Source organism: Numenius arquata, chromosome 5 (assembly GCF_964106895.1).
Source record: "Numenius arquata chromosome 5, bNumArq3.hap1.1, whole genome shotgun sequence".
Taxonomy (NCBI): domain Eukaryota; kingdom Metazoa; phylum Chordata; class Aves; order Charadriiformes; family Scolopacidae; genus Numenius; species Numenius arquata.
Genome location: NC_133580.1, coordinates 28,994,385 through 29,008,765, shown reverse-complemented (window position 1 = coordinate 29,008,765; position 14,381 = coordinate 28,994,385). Strand labels below are relative to the sequence as shown.

Genomic DNA, 14,381 nt, shown 5'->3' with positions numbered 1-14,381 from the left:
AAGCAAAACATGATGCTTGGTGGAGGCTAATAAACATGTGATCACAGAATGTAGGATCCTGCTCACCTACCTGGAAATGTAGATAAAGCCTACTCGTCCCCATACAATGGCTACAGAGAAAACCAAAGGATGCCAGAACATCATATTATTCCCTCTGTCTGATTTTTTACTTAGATTAAATAGTTTTCCTGTTACATCCATCACAGCCTCCAAAGACGTAATTTACACTAGCAGTCCCAGATTTTTCACAGTACGTTCAGTGTATTCACAGTGCATTGGCCTACATGAGGCCGATATTAGAAGGTCGTCATAACCTTGTCATATGGCAAGCATAATAACATTAAGTAACAGCATTACCGGTTTTACACTATGCTGCGTACACTCCATTTTTACTATACTGACACAGTCCTCCTTAGGATTTTCCTTCTGACCTGCCAATAAACCCAAGCTGCACAAGCTTACGTGTTCCTGCGAAGACATGGTAAATGAGACAGGAATTACCACCTGCTGTTCACTTGCACTTCCTAAGGTTACAGCCAGCTGCTGCTATTTCACATCAAATCACACAGGCTTCAAGCCAGAGTGATCCTGACACTCTTTATGGCTGCTTTACCTTCCCCCAACACCACCTCCAGTTCTAATTAATCCCTCAGACCAAGTGCCAGTCCTGCAGCTAATTATTGTACCTGCCCTGGGGAATACAGTGTTCGGTATCACCCTGTATGGTGCCATGGACTCCCAGCAGGAGCTCTTTTATATAATCCCTTTTATCATAACTGCTGCTTTCTCCATCAGCAGATCTGCTAACTAAAACAGTGCACCACAACAAGCCAAGGATCCAAGAATTTCTTTTCACTTAGGCAATCATTCCGCAAAGAGTTTTAATTTGAATACACTATGTAATGATTCAGACTTTGTATTAAAATAATAAAAGTGTAATGCTTAAGAAATAACACAAACAGATCATTACAAAAGTGTTATTTTCTGTAATGACCTCTGTATTTTCACAGTAAACTCTATCTGACGCCGCACTCAAAATGAACAAAACTGGAAAAAGCCAGCATTTCTCTATTTTGGTCCTAGTATTAGACGAATTTTCAGTGAGGCAAATCTCTTTTCCACACAACTCAGCTACGAATTCTGATGAGTGATCACCATCTGACCTGCACAAAATACCCTTCCTGAAGGTAAACCTATCACTCTCACTGAAACTGATGGTAGGCACCCAGTTAACTTCCAGAGAAGTTGGTCCTCCCTCAAACCAAATTGTTTCTCCCAGCAAAAATATTCTGTCCTGGCTTATGTTGCTCTTAAAATTTTATACCCAACTAGAGTTATGTGACATAAGTAAGTGGTTCAAGCCACTTCTATGATATTGATTAGGAGTGGATGAAATATTTTTAAAGAGTTGTTTTGGATCAAAGTGCTCTAACTCAAGTGCTCAGTATTGCAGCACTTCTGTAGGACAGCTGTGGTTTGAGATAAAACGGCTACATGATGTTTTCTCCGTCACAGGACAGGGCTGTAGGAAAAGGAACAGGATGTACACAGACTTCCTTCCTCGCCATTCCTCCAGCATTACTAAAAAGGGGCAAGATGCAAACCAACTGGTGGTGAGTGAAGAAATGCACTGCCTAGCTCTTAAGACAGGAATGACAACATCCTCATCTTGGGAGCAGGTATGTGGCACTCTCTCTAGAGTGTCACAGCTGTTCTGCATTCCCCAGGGGAACCTCAGGAGCTGAACATCAAAGGCATAGCTTGGCCCTGGAGAGTCATCCAAAGCCAAAAGGCCATGGAAAGGCGGCACATCTCAAGTCTGAGTGTGCCAGTGCTTCAGACACAAGTTGGCAGCCAGCAAATCTGAGTTCTTTCCTACCCTCTTCTAGTTACAGAGCTCCCAGTTACCTTGCTCCAGTTTGTTACCCTACTTTCAGCTTAACGGAGAAAAACCTAGGAGCCACAACAGCCTAATACTAGTGAAGCAGAACAGATAATTAGTCCCAGGAATGGAGTAGGTAAATTCCCCTGTTGCCTTTCGGCAGATAAGGAAACAAAGTCTCAGAAGTTAAATTAACTGCTCACAGACAATTTGGCATTAAACCAGACATCCGGCAGTTTTTGTCAATGATGCTGCTTCAGTGAAAGTTACATTAACCGAAGGAATCATGAACAGTTTTTTAGCCTTCTTATTGTGGCACACTAGGGGTATAGTTTGAAACAGTGATTAGATGTAGTTTATAACTTGAACTATAATTTGCTTTACACAGGACAATTAACAACAGAATAAACAACTATGTGGGCAGTCGTACTGTTAAAGCATGAATTTAAAGCAGTACTGCGTTTGTACTGTATGTTTGAAGTAACACATGGTAAACCGGAAAATATGCTTTTCTACACACGTAAGAATATCACTTAAGGGAATAACATCACTATATCACCACCTTTACTGCAGCTTTTGACAGCATATTCATATAAATGAAATCAAAGAGTATTTAATCAGAAAAGAAAAAGCCGGGCACAAGGCTAATTTATGCTAATGAAAGCTACACAGTCCTTCTATTAAGGCAGATAAAATTCATGAGCAGTATTTATAGAAGAAATTAATAGAAAACTTAGTAGGATATAATCAAACATCAAGGACAGTCCTGGAAGGAATTCACTGAATACGTTTAAATTATGTAAAATTATATTTAACATAAGACTCCAACTATAATACCAAACCATTTTTGTTTTGACAAGAGGTTGAATGAGGATAAAAATTAGAAGCATGCACTGTTTGGGAACAAAACTTCCTATTACATCACTGATTTACCAACATCTGCTACAGTTTGCAATGCCTCCAAAAAATGGAGTCTTGCTTTTGGTGAAGGCAAGAACTCAGATTAATTTATATACTACCATCTATTTTGTGAAGCAAATATGTTCCTTTCTCAAAAAAAAAACAACTGTTCTTTTCTTAAAAAAAAAAAGGGTCCACTTTTGAATAAATATAATACAGAATAAGATGACTTTAAAAGAGGGTGAAAAGTTAATGATCACGGTTTAATCATCACTCAATAAGTAGTATTTTCTGATTTATGAATGAGGTACTGATTCTAATGACATGAATATAGGTTTTAGATTTATTGCCAGTAGGAGCAGGAAAAGTCCCAAAAAATTTATATAAATAAAATATATATTTCCTTAGAAATATTTATATATATAAAATATATAGTATATAATATTATATATATATAAAATATTTATATAAATAAAATATATGTTTCCTTAGAAACATATTAACTAATAATGGACACATATTCAAACCAGACTTTTTAAAATTTTCTTAAAAAACAATGAGGTCAAAACCTATTGCTTGGATATATTTAGTTTCCCTTTGATATGGGACAGTTTATAAAAGTTGTATATATAATGCAACAAATGAAACAATATTTCATTTAAAAAGGTTATTACATGTATAGATACATTTTTGTATTTAGTTATTTCAGCAAATAGACTGCTGCCAGGACCATTTCTGTCAATATCAGATAATTTTAAAATATTTTCCCAGCACAGAAGTGTAGAACCTGCAAAATTTATATTGTAAAACAATGATTTCTCTCTAGCTGGCAGCAAATAAGAAGCAAATGTATTAAAAATAAACAGGGAAGAGGAAAGAGTTAAATAGAAAAGAACATTATATCACTACCCAAACCTAACTGTTTTAACAATACACAAGGAACCTTTCTAATCTTCAAGTCAATAAAGGTTAACACAATAAAATAAACTTCTGAGTACCTTTCTTTTCTAGAACTTAATCTCTTCTGCTGAAGATATTTTAGAGACGTTATCAGTTCTCTGCAGACCCAGCTGCTGGGAAAATTTACTTAAACATACCAAAAGGAGAAAATAATTTTATGGAAATACTTATGTATGGCTTCTGGGTGGTTTCTCATCGTACCTAGACCAAAACCAATTTAAAGGCAGCTGCTAGCTGATGATTTCTAGACCTGATAAGCAGGCAATCTCTCACGTATCTGAACCAAAGGACAGAAGATATTTATTATGTCATTTACAGAAGGATGGGAACAGACTGATTAAGACACTCAGTACTAGCTGTTCCATTCCCAAACATTCACCTTTGAAGAACTATTACCATTAATCAGGGTACAATCTCTACTTGGACAATATATCCTTTGCAATCCAACCATTACGAAATCTTCAAAGGCTGAGCAACTGGAACTGAGCAGTGTACTGACATCAGCATTTATTCTAAGAGTCCACAGGCTAGAACTTATCACTTTTAATTTTGTCATGGCTCAGTACAATAACGCAAATCTCCATGGACATGTCATGAAGCCATGTCCTCTGCAAAAATAAAAGCATTCAAAAGATTTACTAACATTACTGTTTCTTACACTGGTGTTGAGGAAAGCTAGTTCTGCATTTGACCTAAATGTTTAGTCTACCAGAACTTCAGAGTAACAAAGAGAGATCTGATATAAAAATATATAAAGAGATCAAAAAGAGCATTTCTTCAAATGGACTTTCGAATGCGTCCACCACTAGCTTATCTGCAGTCTCATGTGACCAAAAGCTATATTAACCTGCTGTTCAAACCCACACTCAGGGCATGAATTTTGACATCACCCACACTACCGGAATGTAGTTTTGGCTCACATTTTCTACAGGCAGTATGGAATTAAGTAGATTAAGCCACTTGGCATTATGAACTAGAGCCCTTATGCCATCTCTGTGTGATGGTGGAGACTGATCAGCAGATTACTTCTGAATACTTAAGAAAACCCCTGAGATTCTTTAAAAAAAGAAAAAAAAAATCAGACCAATTATTTTAAAAACAAATGTCTGATCTCTGGGCAGTACTTGCAGGGTCGGGTTCCTACTATGATATTGATTTAATGAAGATATTTGCAAGAAAACCTGAACCTCAAAGCAGTTCAGGTTCATTCAGGATGTCCAGTGACTGTGAACAAGAAGTCTTGAGATAACTGATTACCGGTTTTACAGTTTTGAAATGATTTCAGAAAGAAGGATCTCTCAAAAGTCTCAAAGTCCAAGGTGAAAACTTGGGTGGGGATAGAAAGCAACAATTCCTTGTTTTACAAATATTTCTCTTTTCATTTTAGCAGGACTTTAAAAATTTCAGGTCTCATCTTGACCTGGACAGTGTTTACATATTATTTTGTTTTCTTTTACTAATGAAAATGCCCGGAGGAAAGAAAGTAGATTTATAAGGACAAGGGTCATTTTGAAATTTCAGTATTAAAAATTACTTGGAACAATAAAAATCTTTGCAAAGCTCAATATTAGTCTCAAGCCAATATGTAAAATTATAAAACCAATGAAACTTCAGTCTCCTTATCTGTAAAGCATGAATTAACTTTGAAATGTCCATCACTTTTAGTTATTATATCCAGTCAGTCTGCAAATTTGTCAAATCCAAATGTTGATGTCATCCCGCAGTCATGTTCAGGTACAATATTTCTCTAAAATAATACAGTACGACGGCTTCTCCGAAAGCAGTTATTTTACATAGGCAGTATTGGAAAACCATGAGCAAAGTAATCAACCAGGTTTAAATGGGTTTAGTTTCATTTGGTGCATGACTGGCTTACATGTATAGTTTCCATTAATTATATTGTAAGTCCTCTGGCACAGCAAGTTGAGCAGATTCACCCTGAAGACAGTCAGCAGAAGAGAGAACTGCTGTACCATGAAACATAAAATAGTCAGAGGCACCGTAGTACTTATTACTTGTGAAATACAGAAGGCAAAAAAGGAGAAGTTGCTGTAGAACACATTCAAGTGCAATTCAAAATACCAATAATATATATATAAAATAAAGTGAAAACCAACAATACTGGCCAAATTACCTAAGTTATATATTTTAAAAAAGAGGTACGTTACTACAATACACATCGACTAAACAATCAGTGAAGGTTCAGCTAGCCCACAAGGTGCTATTCACCACATCTTCCTCCCTACTGCTGACCTTATTCAATTCCTTTTCTATATTCAGATATAGAATTCAACCTCAACTGCCATCTGCTGCTGCAGATAAAACTTTGTGATGTCCTTGATTTAGCAAAACCATAAAGCAGCCATAACCATGATTCGTATGGACCAGTGAGGACTCTACTGCCCTCCAGTAAAGGGGGCATATCTTGGCAAAGTGGGACACAACAGTCTCTGTAGAGTAGATACTCCACTGTACTCCTTGAAGGTGTTCTGCCTACAAGGTAACACTGAACAAACTTGCATCTTCTTATTGGGTATTGCCAACGCTGCCAGCCCAGGGACTGAAAGCCACACACGCTTAACCACTTTCTTACATCTCTCCAACATTTTGCCGAGATTTCTGGACCAGTGGAAGCTCTGCCACCTTTGCTTTCCCTCCAAAACTGTCCTCTGCTCTTCCATTTTAAAACTTCTCCAACATCCATAATTCCACGTTTTTATCCTCAGCTGTGTAATAGTCTTCACAATATTGTCTTTCCGTATTTATTTTTTGCTGTATCCCTCTCTGATAGCTCCATCAAATTTGCTCTCCTGCTCTGAACCGAACACTAGTTCTTTGGAATGTAAGGTGACTTAGTGCAAGCACCTACGCACAGACCTCTGACTCACGCGTTCTGCACAGAGCATCTCCTCTCCCAAGCCACGGGCACTGCTCCACTCTCCTCTTCTGCCCTCCCTCCTCACGTTCCCCACAAGGTTCTGTAGCCCAGAACCAGCCAAAATATACAGGCTGGATTGGCATCTGAGAGATACTAAATTTGCTTAGAAGTTAAAAGGAAATTTTTACATTCTTCAGAACCTTCAGTGTGAGTATTAGCTAGCCTAGATAAAACATGTTCTCATACTGTTACTCTCTGCTTCCTTTGTATTTCTTTAAACAGTTTTCCAATTCTTCTTGTTGAGTTTCAACTGAAATAATATTTAAAGCTGTTCACTAATTGGCTTCTGTCGTTATAACGTGCCCTCATATCACCAAGCGTAACAGGACACCTAATTGAACCCTGTAGGTAATACACCACCAGTAGCACCAACACCAAATTCAACTACAAAAGCATGTTGTGACTTTAGATAATCTTATTGACTACAAAAAGTAAAACAAAACAAAATAAAATAATAAAATAAAATAAAATTGCAAATTCAAAATATTTAGTACAGTTAATAGAAAAAATAAATCCATGGAACAAGCTGTTATGGAAAAATTTATAAATGTGTAACTGAAGAGAGTCACTATATCATCAGGACAATACAACCAAACATTTTCTAATGAAGCACAGATGTAAAGAAAAATGAACTGGCACGACCAATCTATCTGAACTTTCACCCCCGTATTCCTTTTTTTCCTGTTAAAATAAACATGATATTTAAAAATTAAAAAAACCTTTCTATTTCCACAACTAAACCATGTTCTGTCTAATTGTCTGGATGCATTTACAAGGTGATAATATTGTTATTATTTAAAATATTAGATACATATGTGTCAGGAAAAAGCGCTAATACGTGCATACGTGATATTTGTTTAGAATTCACTAAATACTAGATCCATCTTACATGAAATCTAGAAGTACATTTATTAGAAACCCACCAGCCCTGTGTGTTGTGGGAGCCCATGCAAGGCGTGAAAACATTGCTGGGGAAACTGAAAGGTTTGGTTAGGAAAGCCAGCTTTTATACAGCAGAGCAAAATCACTGTGAAACCTGCTGTCACCCGTAATGGAAATCGTATATTCTAATGCATTACTTACTATTGTTGCCCAAATCTTCCCAGACACTATCTGGTCATGTTCAGTATTTCTGTCCTGCAGACACTTACTTCAACATGCAGGGTAAATGCAGCTAATAAGCATAATTAGCTCAGACAGTGTATTTAATTTAGTTTTGCACTAAAGACTAATTGCCTACTCAGCGAAGGGGAAGTGTAACATTGTTTTTAAGATGCTTACCCGAGGGCCCTGATCACCTTGATCTCCCTGCAAAGTGGAAAGATGAGATGATAGGTTTAACACAGCATCTGTGTGCTACCCAGCTCTCTTACATATTCTAACATTACACTGCGTCAATACAAACGGTCTCTTTAGTTCATGCTGGGAGGGCTTTCCGTTCACCTTGCAAGTGTCACCCGGGCATCAACTCACCTTCTCGCCTTTTGGACCAGGAGGGCCCTGAAAGAAACAGAAGCAAAAATGAATTACTGATGCTGCTGAAGTCCTGGGACACAGCAAGAAAGAGGTCTGTGCCAACCTGCCATTTCTTCCTAACAAGGTATTTCCTTATCGTTTTTCACTCCAAAGCCCAGGGCTATTCCAGAAGCGGCTTCTTCACTGCAGTAATAATAGGCACTGCGTGGTTATTTCTTGAATAGTTTGCTCACCCCATGTGTTGAATCCGACCACTTAGACATGCAAAACTATGCCTGAAATGGCAAAATTTCTATTGATTGCAGCAAGGGACAACAGTTTATCTCCTATCAGATAATAAATGTGTTCTAAGACTGTAAAACTTCTTTGCAAGTGCAGCTAATAAATTCAGAGACGCATAAATCTGCCATGTATTTTGGCACCCTCCTTGGCTTAGATTGCCAAAGAAAAATGGATCAGGGAATCTAAAAGTTGTGTTTTCATTCCTATCTTTGGCAATGCTGAAGCTGATGTTTAGTCTCAAGCACACTGTTTTAGGCAAAATGGGCTCTTTGAATACCATGATTTTGCAGAAGTAATATTTACTGTTACTTACCCCCAGACCAACAGTAAGGTGACAGAATCACAAAACAGCGAGGTCCTTTCCTATTCCGTTTTTATTGAGCACCTTCCAGAAAGCTACCAGCAGGTTTCTAAACCACTAGTCTTCAGGTTAGTATCGTGTGAATAGAAATGCTAGCACTCTGCAGAGAACTGACTGTTTACACAGTGCAGACTCTACCTCCAGCTTTCTGAAAGATACACAGGTGTTTCATTACAAAGAAGGACCCGAGGTACATACGAAAACAGCTGGAAACCGAGAAGGAGCCATCCAAGCTAGCAGGGTCCACTGCCGTAACAAAAAGAGAAGGTGTGCGTGTATGTATGTGTAGGCGGTACAAGAAAAAGTTGCCACCGGCAACATAATTAGAAATAACCCAGTGCAACATAGTTGAGCTGAGCACGTCTGAACCATTTCAGAATATACACTGGTAAAAATTCATGTGGTTCACATAAATTCACGTGGAAGGAAGGTCAGCCTGCTGTGTATTAAAGATGTGATCAACCACAGGCAAGTCTTCCAGAATCCCTATTGTAGCCAATTTTCTGCTTATTTTTAAGGGCTTCTGATGCATGCCAGAGAAGAGCATCTGCTGGTAAATCTTTCAAGGAGTTAGAGCATATGCCTCTCCTTCCATAATCTGCCATCTCTTCTGTCTCTTGCAGAGGACGCAGAAACAAGTCTGCTACCTGACGTCCCCGCATCTCCTTTAGAATGACAGTGCTCACTGCAAGGGAGCTCTGAGCTCACTGAGGGAAAACCATCTACTCAATTAACTATGACCCCTCTCCACTTTGTGTTGCCCTGCAAGAACTTGTCCTCTTTAAAAACAAATTAAACAAAATGACTTAATAAATGGATAGGACCTTGCTGCACTTTTAAGAGTTCTCCATCTTTTTTTTATATTTTTTTTTAATACTTTATCCCCTACTGTCCCTTTCCAATGCACTGGAAAGTACATGCAGCAATGTCTGCTGTTAGCTACAGACTCCACATGTGCTTCCTTGGATGTGACATTAGAGCAGACCAGCTTTTCAGCAGGCCCATTTTAAAACATGCATACATGCCCTTGAGCTTGTGAATTCCCAAACTCCTACCATCAGTAACACAGTAATTGCGGAACAGGAAGAACTAAAATCACTCAATTCTGGCTGTTACTGCCTTTTCCAGAGCGAACAACGAGCACAAGCAAAGGGCTGTGCTCGTGTGTTCAGTCTCCTTGAATTATCAAACCATTACTGGCTCTGAATATCTTACTGGCTGCAAACTGCAAATAATATGACCTCTATCTGCTACAGTCAGAATCCTATTTCTTGGGTCTTAGGCGTGAAATTATAAATAACATGACATGACCAAGACTGCAGACACATGTTGGTTTTTGGATCATGCCGCGATTGGGGGAGTTGCTCCTGCCTTCATCCAGATGCTCAACGCCGTTGTTACGCCCAGGGGTAGCCCTACTTCTGATGGGCTTTGGCTCACAACTGTTCCGAGGCGTGCCTGCCACAGCTCTGCCAGCTGGTACAAACTAAGACAGCAGAGACCCCGTCAGCTCCCTGAGCTAAGCGAGCTCACTGGAGCAGAAATAAGGCAGAGAGTGCTCACACGAGAGGTTCAGCCGGCAGATCTGGGGGGCTACCAGGCCATCTTGCCGGCAAGATGCTCAGCTGTTTCCACCCGCAGAAGTGGCCTCTCCCCTGCATATTTTCCTCTGTTGAGAGTTCTCTGAAAGCATAATCCATACCTAAACATGTTTTTCAATAAGACTGAACCACATAGCTCAATTAAATTTTGTTCTTTTCCTGTGCAGGGTTTTCTGAAAATTACCTGTCCACATCATATTCAGAAATCCATGGGGTTTTTTTCATTGCTGGCAAAGCCAGCAATTATGACTGCTTGGTGTTTGCTCTCCCTGAGTGCCACACACCATTGTTTCTGTTAAGTCAACCTTCCAGCATACAGATTTTTCATACAAAGTCTTCACCAATACCTGACAACTTCATTGAACCAGAAGTTAAAACCAGCTTTTTCAAAAGGCCAGAAGAGCATTTCTGGTGTGAACATTCTCACAAGTCCCTGCACTTGTATTTGCAACGCTTTTGCTTTCTACCAAGAGTCTTGAAAAACAAACAAACAATTGCAAACAAAAATAGCTCTTTTGGACGCTAGTGAAGAGAATCAGTGGGGTTTCATCAAAACAAAATTAATGCAATTCTTTCATGGCTTGTTCACCCATCTCTGGCTCTTCCCCCATTGTTTCAATTGTTCTCTATTGTTTTTGCAACTTTAAAAAGAAAATTCCTATCCTCAGCCTTTGACATCTTCTTTCCATTTGCGCTGAGAAATTCTCCCAAGGTTTTTACTGCAGAATTTATTAGTGTGTACACGGAGTGGAGGCAGGGAAGAAGAAAAATCTGAGGGAAAGCTGGCTTTGTGGGGGTGGGGTGTGATTAGGAGACAGATTTGTTTAAAGGAGGGCAAGGTTTCTTCTGTTTAAGGGTATAGACACAAAGAACAGAGTGAGTAAAATAACACTAGCTTTGTAGGCCACAGCATAGACATCCTGCTTTTTTCCCAGGGAGACTTCTGTGCTTTCGTTTATGAGATGGCAGAGATCAAGCCGTTAGCTGCTGCACAAATGTGAAAGCATTTTGTGTAAGTTATATGAAACGTCTGAGGTCAGAGCATTTCTGAAATAACTTTACAGTGTTTTCACTGGAAACAGAGGCTCTTTTCTCAAAGTGTAATTATCTACTCCAGACTACTATACATTTCCAAGGAGAGTTTATAGCCTGTTTCACATAAGCAAGGCCTTGTAAATCACAAACACATGCAAAATCTGCATTCATAATTAGGCGACAAATACTACTGTTTTTAAAACAAGGTCTTCTAAACCAGACTGAAAGGCCTCCAGGCACCTGCTAGCCGAGAACAAAGCCGAAATTAAGGTCAAATCCATTCAGCAGTCATATTCAGGATTACTGACAGGTGACCGTTGGTGTGGGTTTTTTTGGCTGAGTATGATCAGCATGATTTTTTACACAGCTGGCATTTTATACGTCTTTCCCTGAAAGATGCTCATTTTGTATTCCACCCTTGCAGCCATTGCCACCTTTATAGTTTTGCAGCAGTTACATTCAGAGGACCTCTTGAAAAGCCAGTATTTGATTTATACTGGTTTGAAAACGTTCAAAATTATCTGAATTCTCTTATAGATACACTGTCTTCATATTCCCTTTGTTCTAGATCTGCCTTTCATTGTAATACAGGCAGTTCTACCATGACTTCATCAAAAAGGCTCCAAGCATCAAGGGGACAGCAGAACTGAAAATAGTAAGGGATTCTCAGGAAGGGGTTCAAAGAAACAGCAATGTTTCTAGGTTCTGCAGAAAGCTCTAAAGTCAGGGCAGAGGAATCCAGATTTTTAGTGACTTTTAGATAACCCATATGATGCCGCTGCAAAAAGGACCTGCCAGTGCTCAGCACAAGCTGGCAACCACCAACCAAGCAGAATCAGTGGGACTGTGATGGTCCCAGGTCCCAGTGGAATTATTCACCTTCAAGACTCCTAAGGAACCTGAGATGTCAAACTCAGCAGTTCCCATCAGACAGAACTGCCACAGATGACATGGGTAATAACAACCTTTTAGACGCAGGCACTGCTCTCCTAGAGTTCAACCACAACAGCCACAGGCTAAGGCAACCCCGCAGCGAGAGGACTGAATGTTGCTTGCAAGATCCAGCCTTTCTTTTCATCTGGGACAGAGCAGCATACAATGCCTTCATCCCTACCAGCAGCTACGGCACCCACAGTAAGAGAATAACCAGCAGTGTAAGGGAATATTGGCCTCATGGAGACAGACAGAAAAGCGAACCAGACAGTCCAATGTCATCTGGACAAATTCAAAAAGGAAAGCAACTTGCCAGCACCATTTAATCATGTTTTCGCAATTAAATGATGTGCCATACATTGCCTAATTTAATTCAATTCCTGCAGTTTCTTTTGAGGGCAAAAGAAATGGTTTCAGCACATAACAACAAGGCAGTGTGCACTTGCAGCCCAGAAAGCCAATGCATCCTGGGCTGCATCAAGAGATGTGTTGCCAGCAGATCCAGAGAAGTGATTCTGCCACTTTGCTCTGGTGAGACCTCACCTGGAGTACTGTGTGCAGGTCTGGAGCCCTCAATATAAGAAGGACATGGACCTGATAGAGAGGGTCCAGAGGAGGGCCACCAAAATGATCAGGGGGTTGGAGCACCTCTGCTACGAGGACAGGCTGAGGGAGCTGGGGTTGTTCAGCCTGGAGAAGAGGAGGCTCCGGGGAGACCTCATAGCGGCCTTCCAGTACCTGAGGGGGGCCTACAGGAAGGCCGGGGAGAGTCTGTTTACAAAGGCCTGCAGTGACAGAACAAGGGGTAATGGCTTTAAACTGGAAAAAAGCAGATTTAGATTAGACATTAGGAATAAGTTCTTTACCATGAGGGTGGTGGAACACTGGAACAGGTTGCCCAGGGAGGTGGTTGAGGCCCCTTCCCTGGAGACATTCAAGGTGAAGCTTGACAAGGCCCTGGGCAACCTGGTCTAGTTGGGGGTGTCCCTGCTGACTGGGGGGGGGGTCGGACTAGATGACCTGTGAAGGTCCCTTCCGGCCCAGATGATTCTATGATAACAAAGTATTCAGTTACAAAAGTAAAAATTTTTTTTTCTTTGTAATTTGGCTCATGACTTTCACAAATTACAAGTTCCTGACTGGAACAACATCCCCCAGTCTAACCTATAGTTGCTGTAAAATATTAGGATCAGATATGCTGAATCATGAGACAAGAGGTTACACAGAATATTATGAAATACAATATTATTTCAAATCTCCTACACTCATTTTAGTCTGGTGTCCACTATGCAAGCCCTGAACTACCGAGCAATGTGGTTTTGGCGTTTGCTAATCTTGGCCATGTTTGCAGGCAGTGTTCACACACGCTAGTTTACAATGCCAGCATCTCACCTTGCATCAATTTTACAAGTGCTCACAAGAATTTCCAGTGAATCTGAACAGCTTCTACCACTGAAACTATATTCCCTTTTATGTATTTTATTCTTCCCTTGGGATATGACTGACTTATGGTGAAAACTTTAAAGAAAAAACCCAACCCACCGCCAAAAGACTCTTACCAATCTTTCCTTTGCTCCCCTTATACCCTCAAGTTTTTGTTACAATATTCCAGAGCAGAGAAAAGTAAACATGAATATTTGACGCAATAACTGTGCCTGACTTAATAAACATTATCTAAATGGTGCAACCTGAGAAACATAAAACTGATATATAAGAATCTAGATAAACAGCTCAGTTAACATTCACGTCAACAAGTAAATTGTAAGTGAATCCTGCCATAAATTCATACAATCATATTCAGGAGTTAGTGATTTATGCCAATACATAAATTAGACAAGTTCATAAACTGCAGGCAGGAGAACAAAATCTACCCAAAATGCAGCAAGAAAACATTTAGACTGTAATTTAGAATTGTATTTTCATTTCTCATGCAATGCTCTTGCTGGGATCTGCATGGGGTGCTTTTTTGAACTTTATAATGCTGCTCACAAAAATCATCAGATTGCATCACAA

The 14,381-nt window shown here is 39.6% G+C and overlaps 1 protein-coding gene across 1 annotated transcript in view; it reads right to left on the bottom strand.

Moving 5' to 3' along the window:
- The window catches only part of COL25A1 (collagen type XXV alpha 1 chain), a 336,819-nt gene that overhangs the window by 96,121 nt on the left and 226,317 nt on the right, over positions 1-14,381 (bottom strand). Inside the window, exons 6-7 of the mRNA XM_074147547.1 lie at positions 8,154-8,180; positions 7,962-7,988 (exon numbers count right to left, since the gene is read on the bottom strand). Coding sequence (XP_074003648.1) covers positions 7,962-7,988; positions 8,154-8,180 — 54 coding nt within the window. The remainder of the gene's footprint in view (positions 1-7,961; positions 7,989-8,153; positions 8,181-14,381) is intronic.